The 13145-nt window shown below is 36.2% G+C and overlaps 1 protein-coding gene across 2 annotated transcripts; it reads right to left on the bottom strand.

The window, feature by feature from the left end:
- Positions 1-498: 498 nt before the first annotated feature.
- Positions 499-8833, bottom strand: TIC22-III (Tic22-like family protein). 2 transcript variants are annotated; one of them, XR_015226104.1, is made up of 8 exons: positions 8086-8767; positions 7901-7975; positions 7238-7294; positions 2162-2464; positions 2032-2075; positions 1832-1909; positions 1711-1746; positions 499-843 (listed from the first exon to the last, which is right to left on the bottom strand). XR_015226104.1 is itself a non-coding variant. In XM_086643853.1 (7 exons), the coding sequence occupies exons 1-7, from the start codon at positions 8695-8697 to the stop codon at positions 742-744; spliced, it is 1020 nt and encodes a 339-aa protein (XP_086499979.1). In that variant the 5' UTR covers positions 8698-8833; the 3' UTR covers positions 499-741. The 2 variants fall into 2 exon arrangements, 1 of the variants encoding a protein (XP_086499979.1); XM_086643853.1 differs by lacking the exon at positions 2032-2075 and having other exon boundaries at positions 2405-2464; positions 8086-8833.
- Between the last annotated feature and the right edge of the window lie 4312 nt (positions 8834-13145).

The raw sequence follows: 13145 nt of genomic DNA on the forward strand, positions 1-13145 counted from the left end.
GAGAGAGGGGAAGATACGAGGAAAAATGCTAACAAATGAAGAGTTGGCAAAGGAAGCTGTCCAAGAGGGTGGGTCATCAGAGAAAATATCAGGGAGTTCCTTGGGGGGAAGATGATACCCAAGGAATTCTTAGGTCATATTTAGAGTGCAGGATACCAAGAACCGCAATCCATAATTGTGTTTGATATGCAACAATACATCAGGAATCGCTTACTTAGTGGATTAGGATTCCTCCCAGAGGGAAAATCTCAATCCGGACTCCCGAGGTGGTTTTACAATCACATTTACTTAAAATCGTCAATCAAATAATCTACAAAAATCTCTACTAGTTCTATTTTGACTAAAACAATAATGCAATTACTAAGACGTGACTGCTATTTTTGGTGATCATATTCTTTCGTGTGCGTCAAACATGGCCTTAATGGTGTAAGTATGAAAATTCCCCACTTTATAAAAGAAAGTTGCCAACAAATTCAAATAAACAACTGATCTTGGTTCTCTAAGTGTAAAAAATTTCCCAACAAGTCAAAATGAACTCATGTTGAGTACATATCAAGTAATATGAAGTCTAATAGATTTATAACAAACACTTCTCTAACTTTTTTCCTTTGCATATGCAACACCACCCAACAGAGAAGAAAACATGAAGACGAAAATAAAAAAGAAATCTTTGTACAAAATGATAGTTTCAGAGTGGTTAGGGCTTAAATACGAAGAACAATAGTAAGCGTATGATGGGTTTTACCCCATTGCCGTTAGCTTCTCCTGCCGAGGAAGATCGGTTGAAACATCCAAACCAGGAGGGATGAAAACAACATCGTCCCACCGTGAAGTAGTACTCTCCTGCAAAATTATTCGAAGTCAGCTTCAGATTTTTCCATGGAAGCAAGAAATGGAGTTTACAAAAATGAAAAACCCAACAAAACCCAAAGTGCCCAAAGTTGCTAGATGGCGGTTAAAAAAGGCCAGCGCTTTGGGGAAAGCAAAATAGTTTCCGGGGTGTGAAGACTTGGTCAATTTTGTTTGACAATTTTATTTAGGGGGAAAGCAAAATAACTTCTCCACCTCAGCTCTCTCTCTCTCTCCACCTCACTTCTCTCTCTCTGCCACCTCATCGTCTTCACCGGTGAAGGTCGCCGGCCGGCCAATTTCCGGCCGGCGACCTTCAACCATAAAAAAGAAAAAAAAAATTCCTTCTCCTCTCTCTCTAGATCAGATCTAGAGAGAGTGGAGACCTCCATTGGAGGTCCGAGCAGACCTTCAATGGGTCTGTTCGGACCTCCAATGGAGGTCTGGAACAGACCCATTGAAGGTCTGCTCGGACCTTTAATGGGGTCTCCACTCTCTCTCTAGATCTGATCTAGAGAGAGAGGAGAAGAAAAAAAAAATTTATGGTTGAAGGTCGCCGGCCGGAAATTGGACGGCCGGCGACCTTCGCCGGTGAAGACGATGAGGTGTAGAAGTTAGAAAATATTCCCCATAAAATATGTTTCCCCGGAAAATTTTCAAAATTTTGCATATTCCCTTTAAAATTTCACACCCCGGAAACTATTTAGCTTTCCCCAAAGCGCTGGCCTTAAAAAATCACTGATATCTGAACCGAAAGTGAAACAGTAGATCCACAACCCACAGAGCGACAAATGATCATTTTGATACTTTGTCGGGTTTTGGGGTGTTTGTCTAGCATTCTCGTTTTAAAAATAGGTTTACCTTCATCCCTTGTATTATTTCCTCAAGAACAAAAACCTACAATAAGATGTGAGCAAGTGTTAGATAAGCTCTTTTGCTTTGTCGTATATTATAGAAACAGAAGTGTGGAGCATCATTGAACCTGAACATCTCCTTTCAAGGCAGGATTCAACTGCTTTTGCTGAAGTGCAGCTCTAGATAACGACTTATCCAGATCCTCCTGGGAAAAGTAGATATCCAAACAAAGTCACAGAAGTATATTTTTTCACATTTCGCCAAATAAATAAACAAGCTTCCAACCATAGAGAGACTGCTGAGAGGAGGTATGGGGTGTTACTAAACTGGAAGGATGGCCGGAAATGAAGCTTCCTGCGAGGGTATGGAAACTACAGAGAACAATGTCACAAGTGATGACTTGGCTCTTTAGAGATAAAAAGTCGTCTATTTCTAGGTACAAGCTAGATTAAAGTACCTTGGTTCAATTGGAACAGCCGAAGAGGCATGATTTAAATTTGTCTTTTAAGGACTTCACCGATATCTGGGATGCTATATCAGCAACAACGGAGAAGAGAATTTATGTCTCCACACCCCATGTCTTTTTTTGTCCTCTTATTATCTTATCGTTCTCGGTGAAGTTCATTCATCGTTCAAAACAAAACTGAAGTGTTACAAACAAAATTCTTTAAAACAAAGTAATTAGTTTTTTAGGAACAACCTTTTTGAAGAAAAGTGGTCGATATCTCTTATTCTCGCTCCGTAATATCAAACTCTGAGACTGAATTCAAAGAAGAAAGATAAATTTGATTAGAAGCTTAAGACACGGAGACAAAAATTAATTGAAGTTATGGTATAACAACAAAATGATCATGTTAAACAATCAAACAAACTGAATTAGTAAGAAAATATTAGCTTTCCAAGCATAATAATCAAACTGCCATAAAATCGTGTTCCCCCTGTACCAGTAACTGGTAAACATTTTCCCCTATTTCCAACACATTGTAACTTTCAACATTGTCCTTCACCTTACTACAGTGTCATCAGAACTTGAAAAGAAGTCCCAGAACGTAAGTTTCCCAATTAGAGTTTCACGAAACAAACATGTGGCATTTCTACAGATTGCTAGTTGCCTATTGGAGACACCTTTACTATAAGTCATATCTTCCACAACTCAAACTGATAAGTAGTATGAAGAACAGATTCTGAAAAAGTAGGTAGCGCATACGTATCGGATGCTCTCGTTCTTAGGACTGTCTCAGAATGGGAACTCCTTTTATTAGATCTTTTTACTTATTGGGGTGGGGTTATTCGTTCGGACCTTTTATTAGATCTTCAAAGTTCATTGTTATTGGTTTGGACTTTGGAGCTTCTTTTAAGAACATTAAAAATCGGCGTTATTGGTTTATAACATTTTTTAAGAATTTTAAAAGTTAGCGTTATTGATTCAGAACATTTTTTAAGATCTATAAAAGTCAGCGTTATTGGTTTAGCCATTTAGAACCTTTTTTTATGAACTCTTATGGGACGTGTTATTAGTTTTTTACGGGTCATTCAGATCTTTTAGCCGAAAAACTGCCTCGGATCTTTTGGAGAGGCTTTTGCTTGTATTTTTGCCTAATCAAAAGATCCACCTATTTAGGTGGAACTTTGAAGTGCTAATTAATTTGGGTGTGCATAAAAATTCTAGGGTTGAAACAACCAAAACCATATTTCTCCATATTATAAAAACAAAACTACATCTTCTCAAAAATCCACATACATCTCACACTTCTCTCCTCACATCTCTTTCTCCGTCTCTTCAAGCTACAAAGAACAGGTATTCTCTATTGCCATACTTTTTTATGTTTAATAGGTTAGGTTTATTTTATTATTAGGTTCATCATCCTAGACTAGAGAGAGAAAACAAAAAAAACACATCTTTCTCTGTATACTCTCTAGAGATGATTAGATATCAATCTTTAATAAAGTGAGTGACTTTATATTAATAAAGTCAGAGACAATAGAGATAGAGTGAGTGAGTCTATTTTGAAGTGACGCTAGAGAGATAAAGTGATCCTAGAGAGATAAAGTGAGTGTAGAGAGATAATGATGTACCTCATACCCATTAAACCCCTCCCTCTTTCTTTGTGTAAAAGCGGTTAGGTTAAGTTAGGTGTACGTGGATTACCAGAGGTGTTTAATAGTGAGGGAACAGTAGGTTAGGTTTTTTTTCTACTGTCTTTGTTGACAAGAACGGTAGGTATTTAATTACTACTGCAAAAAGGAGAGGTTATATTATGTTCGAATTGATTGCTTCATACTTAGTATCAGAATATTTTTATGATCAATGTGGATATAAATGTTGTACACTTTCAATTTGTTTTGGTTAGATGAATTCAAAGGAAAAAAAAAAATATATGAAATGGAATTCAACTGAGAATGAGTTTCCACTTCAACTTGTTGTTGAAGCCGTGAATAGTGGTAAATGCGGTAAAAATGGTTCGCTTTCAAAGAACTACTATAAACAAGTTGTTATTCCAACTCTAAATAAAAAAATGCAACGGGAACAAAACATCGGAACAAGTAAGTGGTAAAATTAAGAAATGAAAAAGCAAGTATAAACAAATTAGAGACTTAATGGCTTCCTGCTCCCGGTTTGGTTGGGATGCATGTACCAGTAAGATCACCGCTCCACAAGAAGTTTGGAATGATTATTTTAAGGTAAACAACAAATTTTGTTCATAAATAGAAAAGATATTCCTATTTAAATATTGATTCAAGTAGTTTATTGCAGAAACACCCTGATGCTAAGGATTACCAGAATGGAAAATTTCTAGAATACAACGATTGGTTCACAACTTTTGATGGTCTTATGTTGTTGGAGATAATGCATGTGAAGCATCAACCGAATGTTTACAAGGAATTAATGTAGACAATTTTGATGTCGACTAGGACCTTTTTCCAAGTGAGACTAACTATGTGGGATCTACAAGTATTGTCGTTCGCAGTTAGAGGGTCGTTAGGTTCGTCATAGGCGGGACTAACTGTGACGAATCTAACGGCCCTCTAACCGCGAGCGACAATACTTGTAGATCCCTCATAATGAGTTTCACTTGGAAAAGGGTCCAAAGTCGACATCAAAATTGTCTACATTAATTCCTTGTAAACCTTCCGTTGATGCTTCACATGCATTATCTCCAACAGCATAAGACCCATCAAAAATTGTGAACCAATCGTTGTATTCTGGAAATTTTCCATTCTGGTAATCGTTAGCATCAGGGTGTTTCTGCAATAAACTACTTGAAAATATTTAAACAGGAAATATCTTTTCTATTTATGAACTAAATTTGTTGTTTACCTTAAAATAATCATCCCAAACTTCTTGTGGAGCGGTGATCTTACCGGTACTTGCATCCCAACCAAACCCGGAGCAGGAAGCCATTAAGTCTCTAATTTGTTTATATTTGCTTTTCCATTTCTTAATTTTACTACTTAGATGTTCCGATGTTTTATTCTCGTTGCATTTTTTATTTAGAGTTGAAATAACAACTTGTTCATAATAGTTCTTTGAAAGCGAACCATCTTTACCGCGTATACCACTATTCACGGCTTCAACAACAAGTTGAAGTAGAATCTCATTCTCAGTTGAATTCCATTTCATATATTTTTTTTCTCTGAATTCATCTAATCAGAACAAATTGAAAGTGTACAACATTTATATCTACGTCGATCATAAAAATATTCTCATACTAAGTATGAAACAAATATCAAGCAATCAATTCGAACATAATATAACCTCTCATTTTTGCAATAGTAAGTAGTAATTAAATACCTACCTAATCTACCTTTCTTGTCAAGAAAGACAGTAGAAAAAAAAACCTAACCTACTTTTTTTCATAGACTTTTGTTCTTCCCTCACTATTACATCCCTCTGGCAATCAACGCACACCTAACTTAACCTAACCGCTTTTACACAGAGAAAGAGGGAGGGGTTTAATGGGTGGAGGTACATCATTATCTCTCTACACTCACTTTATCTCTCTAGACTCGCTTCAAAATCGAATCAAAATAGACTCACTCTATCTCTATTGTTTCCGACTTTATTAAAATAAAGTCACTCACTTTATTAAAGATTGATATCTCATCATCTCTATAGAGTATACAGAGAAAGATGTGTTTTTTTGTTTTTCTCTCTAGTCTAGTCTAAGATGATGAACCTAATAATAAAATAAACCTAACCTATTAAACATAAAAAAGTATGGCAATAGAGAATACATGTTCTTTGTAGCTTGAAAAGAGGGACAAAGAGATGTGAGGAGAGAAGTGTGAGATGTACGTGGATTTTTGAGAAGATGTAGTTTTGTTTTTATAATATGGAGAAATATGGTTTTGGTTGTTTCAACCCTAGAATTTCTATTCACACCCAAATTAATTAGCACTTCAAAGTTTTAATTAGGCAAAAATACAAGTAAAAGCGTCTCCAAAAGATCCGAGGCAGATTTTCGGCTAAAAGATTTGAATGACCCGTAAAAAGCGAATAACACGTCCCATAAAAGTTCTTAAAAAAGCTGCTAAACTAATAACGCTGACTTTCAAAAATCTTAAAAAAGGTTTTGAACCAATAACGCTAACTTTTAAAGTTCTTACAAAATGTTCTAGCCCAATAACGCCGATTTTTAATGTTCTTAAAAAAAGCTCTAAATCAATAACAATGAACTTCAAAGATCTTAAGAACTTTGAAGATCTAATAAAAGGTCCGAACGGATAACCCCCACCCCAATAAGTAAAAAGATCTAACAACAAGCCCTTATTAGTAAAAAGGAACTTATACATCTACATAATTTGGGCCTCGCACCCTCCCCATCACCCCAATAAGTTTAGATTCTTTGCCAGCTCCGCTTTTAACCAAATAATGTAGACTCTCCACTCTCCACCATCTCTGTTGCATCCCTGGCAGCTCTTCTGACACCCACATTTCTCAATGGTGTTACCTTTCACACCTCATCTTCCAAAAGGCTCTATTTTTTTATTTTCACGTCCACCTTTCTAATTAATGGGTATAAGTTTGACTATAATTTAGAGGATCCTGGGGTGTGTTTTATCTGTTTTTTTGAAGATGGTAAGCCTCAGTTGAAGCTTCAATCAACGAGTTCACATCACCCAGCTACAGATCTAATTCCCTAGTTAATTTTTGACTCACCTGGTTATCGTTTAACATGTATCAAATAGTGATATCGTATATGTGAGCTATATATATATATATATATATATATATATATTTGAACGAGCCACCCGCCTCTCACAACCCTCTCCTAGTAATTCTAGAATCCTCGCCACCCCAGTTTCCACCCCTAAATTCGGGTATGAGGCATTTGCCAAACCATGGAAATCTCCTCTAGATTAGTTCATGGCATGTAATGTAGGATTCATTTTAGTTGAATGTCATACACATAAATATGCTTGATAAACTGAAAGTTTCGAACAAACCAAGGTTGACAATTAGCTAACAATCAAACCAAGAAAAATAAAGAAAGTATCCGCAAAACGTGGACTGAATGATAAAGATTAGAACCTGAAAAACTGGAACGCCAGAGAATCCATCATCAGGGACCCCAGCCCTTCGGTTCTCCTGCGACAAAACATGAAAAGATTAATACTGCTACAGTACCAGACTTGATTCATGTGCAATTGAAGAAAAAATATATATAGCATTCCATAACTTCAAATGTTATGTGGTTTCCACTAAATAGGATTAGCAAGTACAGTTAGAAAACCGGCAGTATGGCTCCTTCCAGGATAAGAAAGGCAGTAGAGGATTTCCTCCCAAAAATTTGAAAAGATTGATATACATTTTAAGACATTTAATATAATCGACTAAGTATAGCAGCAACTCTCAATTGTGAACTGTCACTAGATTTTCTAGGTCTTTAAACTACGATTCTTGAGCTCGAACTGTGATGGCTCGAATTCCAGACATCTGGTGTCTTCTATATGAAAGATGGCAGAATCCTACGAAGTCGGGTTCGCAACATCACGAGACAATGACTAGCTCGGCTACAAAGTCCTTTGCTATTAAAACCGATATTTATACTAGCTACCATGAAACCACACAAGCATTCATGTTTACTAACAGTCGTTGCCCGTTGGTACTACTATCTTTCTCCCATTTTCCGAATTACTTTCACATAATTTAGCCAAGCCATGAATGTTATACTGAAGCCGAGAGCAGACCCACCTTAACTGCGTTCTTGATTTGAGAAGAATCAGGTATGAACCTAAAGGCAACTCCTTCAAGCTTCAGCTGAAAAACCTGATAATACCCATTCCCCATTAGATTATAATCTTCAAAGTTAACCCATACCCAAACAACAAATTAGCATAAAAAAGCAGTAAGTAGTCAGAAAAGTTCAAAAGCCCCACCTTGTTTAGAGCAACAGCAACAACTTTAGATCCACGACGCATTCCAGGGTCCATTGATTTCATCTGTTCAAGAAGGGATTCAGCATCTTCCTTCTTGAAACAAAATAACCCTAAAGATTTCCCAGTTTTAACACCAGAAATCAACACAAATTCTTCAGCTGAGTTACTTAAAGCATAAACGGGAACACCAGCAAGACGTTCTTCAATTGCTTCAGTCGACATTGCTAGGTCAAAAAGATGAACAGAGTCATTCTGGGTTTGATTTTGAGTAGAAATTCGAGCCCAAACTGGGTCTTTTCCTCTTGAAGGTGAATGAGAAACAAAACTAGAAATACCCTTTTCTAAGTTTTGTTTTGCTTGGTTAAAGAGATTGCCTATGGAAAATTGAAAGTGGGGTTTTTCGGTAGATGGGGTGGAGTTCAAGAAAGGAAGAGTAAATTGATTTTGCTGTTGTTGTTGTTGGTGGTGGTTTTGTTGAAGGGTTTTTGAGAGGTTTTGGAAAAACCCAGAGACATTGTTCTGAATGTTAATGAAGGTTTGGGGAAGATTGAAATTTGTGGGTTTTTCTTGGTTTGAAGGAATTTGTGAATTATTTGATTTGGGGAACTGCATTTTCAGTATGAAATTTAAAGTGTAAAGAAACTGGAGTAAAAGGGTTTTACAGATTGAGAGAAGGAAGAAGATGACTTACTTCTTAATCCGATGGATATTTATCCAACCCGCACGGGCCGGGTTGGGACCACTAGTACAAGAAGGACAAGAATTGGGACGAAATATGACTACCTTGCCCGTTTGGTCCCTACATTTGACTAGCTTCATTTTTAGACCTCCTTTTAATGCTCAGTTAAGAAAGTATTGAAATGACCCAAGCCTAACGTACAAGTTTGTGTTCCTTGCAAAGTGACGCAGCGGAAATCTCTGAAAAGAATTAGATCTCTGTCTAAAACTTATAGAACCCAGAAAAAGCCTTTAGATCACCGTCTTAAGACTTGTAAAACCAAAACTAATAAGATTAAACTAAAATACTAAATTATATTGATCAACTTGAATGAATAAAACAACTCTCTAGATCCCCCCATATAGACTTAGGGTTTCCTTAACCTAATCAAACTCAAATAACAATTTCTAATAAATAAAATACTACTCTTTCCTAAACCTAATCAAATTCTAATAACAACTTCTAAATAAATAAAATACTAGAATCTAAAATCTAAAATCTAAAAGATTTCCTAAAAATATAAAACTGCTAAAAATAATAATTCTCTACAAAAAAATATTATACTACTAAAATAACTAGATTTTAAGATATCCAAGATACTTGGAATATCTCATGAAAATCTCTCTGCATCAGTCTCCTCCACTTCAAAGAAATTTGTCTCGAGTTTACAGATTAATTGGAAGGTTGTCTTGAATGGTACACCCATGAGAAAACTTTGTCGTGAATTGTGCATGGGAATCACCAAACTATCAGATTGGACGGGAGACTTTATTAAGTTACAGAAAATTTTCTGACTTGTGATGTGATTCAAACTCCCTTTTCACTCCAAAAATAAACTTGTATAGATCATGAGTATAATGATTGAAAATTACGAACTTCGATTAAGACTTTCTAATCAAACTACTTATCAATCCATGTGAAACAATTTGAGATTCGCAAAATTCTGAGAACAGATCTTCGTATGAAGGAACTTCAATTGGACTAATGTCTAACTTGTTAAGTTTCTCACCTTTTGATTTAACTTCCTTTGACTCAATTTTCTGAACCACTTCAATTTTTCGAACAACTTCTTTAAAAACAAATCCCTCATCGTGTAAATTGATATTATGAGATTTTTCCGTGAACACAATAACGTTGAATTTTGCTTCATGAGTAATACTATTTGAATTGTCTGTAGTCACAATTTGTGGTGGTTCAACATTCTCTAAGGGAACAGTTTTTACCTTTTTTATATTTAAGCGAGGTTGTTCTTCCATTCGAAATTCAAAGTTTCTATATTCCTGCTCTTGAGCTTCAATTTTTAGGACTAAGTTGTGCGCAGCTTGAATAGTCCATACTGTAACTATCCCCACCTTTTCTCGCAGACTAAATTTTAATCCGGTTAGAAACCGATTTGCTACAGCATCTTCATATTCTGCAATGTTTTCCATATTGTTTCTTTGAACCAATCTTGAAAACTCCTCATAGTACTCACTCACTGAAACCAACCCTTGTCTACAGTTTTTGTATATCTTGGACAAGTGGTGTTGATAATTAGGAGGTAAGAACCTCTCTCTCAGGTTCTCTTTCATAGATGGTCAACTCTGGATGGGTGTCTTTCATTGTCTCATTCTTAGATGTTGTAATTGATCCCACCAATCTGCAACACTCCATTTAAGTCTACAAGCAATAATTGTAACTATCTTCTCATTGAGAATCGTAGTAGACATATTGACTTGCCGCTCGACCTCAGAGCATCTCCAATGCAAAACTCAAAAAAATCTCTATTAGTCCTATTTGTCAAGTTCCAATTGAGATTCTCACTCCTAGGTGGCGAAAATAGAGATCCTCAATTCTTGTATGTCTTCAATGCAAAACTCTAAACTTTTTTATTTTACTTATGTGGCTGGTTATTTTTGTAAAAAAATAATTAGTTATTTCGGAAATATACGAAAACTTGATTTCTATTGGTTGAATTTCAATATTGATGAGTTGGACAATTAGAGATATCTCAAGAGGACACTCTATTTCTGGAGTGTCCTCTTGAGATATCTCTATTCCACCCTTGACACATCATCTTTGAGTTCTTGTTTGAGTTTTGCATTGGAGATGGTTTGTTAAGAAAAACTCCGAAAATCCTATGTGGCACTCCAAATTTCTAAGATTGAGTTTTGCATTGGAGATGCTCTCATGTAGCCAATCAAGGAACTCTTCGATCGGCGAATAGCCATTGAAGAGTGGTATCGCTGTCTTGACTTTGTATTCATCATTATCTTTACGCCTGTATATGTGATTAGGATAATAGTTACCTGCGTTTTCTTGGTTGACAACATATTGTTGAAGTGGTTGTGTTCTGCCTTCATTTCCATTAACAACTTGGTTGTGGGTGAATCCCTCAACACGTTCTTTGTTAATAGGTTGCCTAGGGTTTGTATTGACATTCAGGTTGTTAATCATCTCCCCCACTTGGAATAGTTAACTCAAACCGTCAATTTTTGGCCATATAGCATTGTTACCTCGTTCACCGTCGAAGTTTTTGTTTCTACTTCGTCTTCTGCCATTAAGCCAGGAAAAACCTCGCTCTTGATGCCAACTGACGCAGCGGAAAATTAATAAAAAGAATTAGATCTTCGTCTAAAACTTTTAAAAACCTAGAAAAAGCCTTTAGATCAACGTCTTAAGACTTGTAAAACCAAAACTAATAAGATTAAACTAAAATACTAAATTATATTGATCAACTTGAATGAATAAAACAACTCTCTAGATCCCCCCATATATAGACTTAGGGTTTCCTTAACCTAATCAAACTCAAATAACAATTTCTAATAAATAAAATACTACTTTCCTAAACCTAATCAAATTCTAATAACAACTTTTAAATAAATAAAAGGGTTAATTCTGTTTTGGCCCCCGATTGGTGAACGACTCACTGTTTTGGCACCCAATTGTGTTTGACAAATCGTTTTGGCCCCAAAAGACCAAATTTTTTACCAAATTATCCTCGGGGCCAAAATGGAATTATTTCTGAAAAAAAAAAAACACAAAAGCCACATCACCTATTTCTTTCTCCTCCACTTCACCTTATCTCTCCTCCATCACACCACCTCACCTTTCTTCTCCAGCAAATAGTCGCCGACCGGAATAAAAATTCTGACCGGTCACCTTTAACATAAAAAAAATTCTCTCTCCTCTTCTTCTCCTTCTTTCTCTCTCTTCTTTCGCTCTCTTCTTTCGCTCTCTTCTTCTTCTTCTTCTTCTCTCTCTTTCCCTTTTCTTCCTCTCCCTTCTCTTTCACTACCACACTCTCTCCCTCTCTACCAACTGTCAGGTGAGGGGAGGATCCCCTTCACCGGACGTCTGGTTTGCAGACCTTCGTCTGGATCTGGAGTTCTAGATCCAGATTCGTCTGGAAACGAGACCTTCACGGCCTGGTTTCCAGGCCTTCAAAGTCTGGTTTCCAGACGTCCAGTGAAGGGGATCCTCCCCTTCGCTGGACAGTTGGTAGAGAATGAGAAATAGAGTGTTAGAGAAAGAGAAGGGAGAGGAAAAAGAAGAGGGAAAGAGAGAAAGAAGAAGAAGAGAGAGAAAGAATGAAGATAAAAAAGGAGAAGAAGAAGAGAGAGAAATTTTTTTTTTTTAATGTACAGGTGACCGGCCAGGATTTTTATTCCGGTCGGCAACTATTTGCCGGAGAAGAAAGGTGAGGTGGAGAGGAGGTGGTGTGATGGAGGAGAGATAAGGTGAATTGGAGGAGAAAGAAATAGGTGAAGTGGCTTTTTTTTTTTTTTTTTTTTTCAGAAATAATTTCATTTTGGGCCTCAAGGATAATTTGGCAAAAATTTGGCACTTTAAGGTCAAAACGAACTGGCGGACACAATTGGGGGCCAAAACGGTGAGTTGGTCACAAATCGGGGGCCAAAACGGAATTAACTACTAAAATCTAAAACCAAATAATTTCCTAAAAATATAAAACTGTTAAAAATTATAATTCTCTACTAACAAAAATATTTTACTACTAAAATAACTAGATTTTAAGATATCCAAGATACTTGGAATATCTCATGAAAATCTTCCTGCATCACAAAGGCTCCCCCGACCCCAAGCAAAAAGTCTCAACACTTAGTAAGCTTGAATACACACATATACATCAGACTCTAGACGACCTTCTATGCAATGTGGATTATTACAAGTACTGTGTAAGGGCAAAGTCTAAATCTCGTTAAAAATACAAAAGATGACTATGGATTAACAAAGTATAAATTTGCAACTTACAATCATAAAAAATACAATATCCATTTCGTTTGTCACTTCTCTTTACACATATTTACAAATTTTGCAATTTTATACAAGTATTGAGTTAAGA

The sequence above is a fragment of the Eschscholzia californica genome, unplaced genomic scaffold (genome assembly GCF_041429995.1).
Source record: "Eschscholzia californica isolate CP2 unplaced genomic scaffold, dmEscCali1.0.p SCAF_5, whole genome shotgun sequence".
In the NCBI taxonomy this organism is placed as follows: domain Eukaryota; kingdom Viridiplantae; phylum Streptophyta; class Magnoliopsida; order Ranunculales; family Papaveraceae; genus Eschscholzia; species Eschscholzia californica.

What these genes read in the sequence shown, in the direction of transcription:
- TIC22-III (XM_086643853.1), bottom strand. Translation starts at nt 8,697, where the DNA reads ATGCAGTTCCCCAAATCAAATAATTCACAAATTCCTTCAAACCAAGAA. An exon ending in GACCACTTTTCTTCAAAAAG is followed by an intron (nt 1,910 to 2,404) that starts GTTGTTCCTAAA and finishes TACTTTTCCCAG; the next exon opens with GAGGATCTGGATAAGTCGTT. An exon ending in CCTTGAAAGGAGATGTTCAG is followed by an intron (nt 1,747 to 1,831) that starts GTTCAATGATGC and finishes ATCTTATTGTAG; the next exon opens with GTTTTTGTTCTTGAGGAAAT.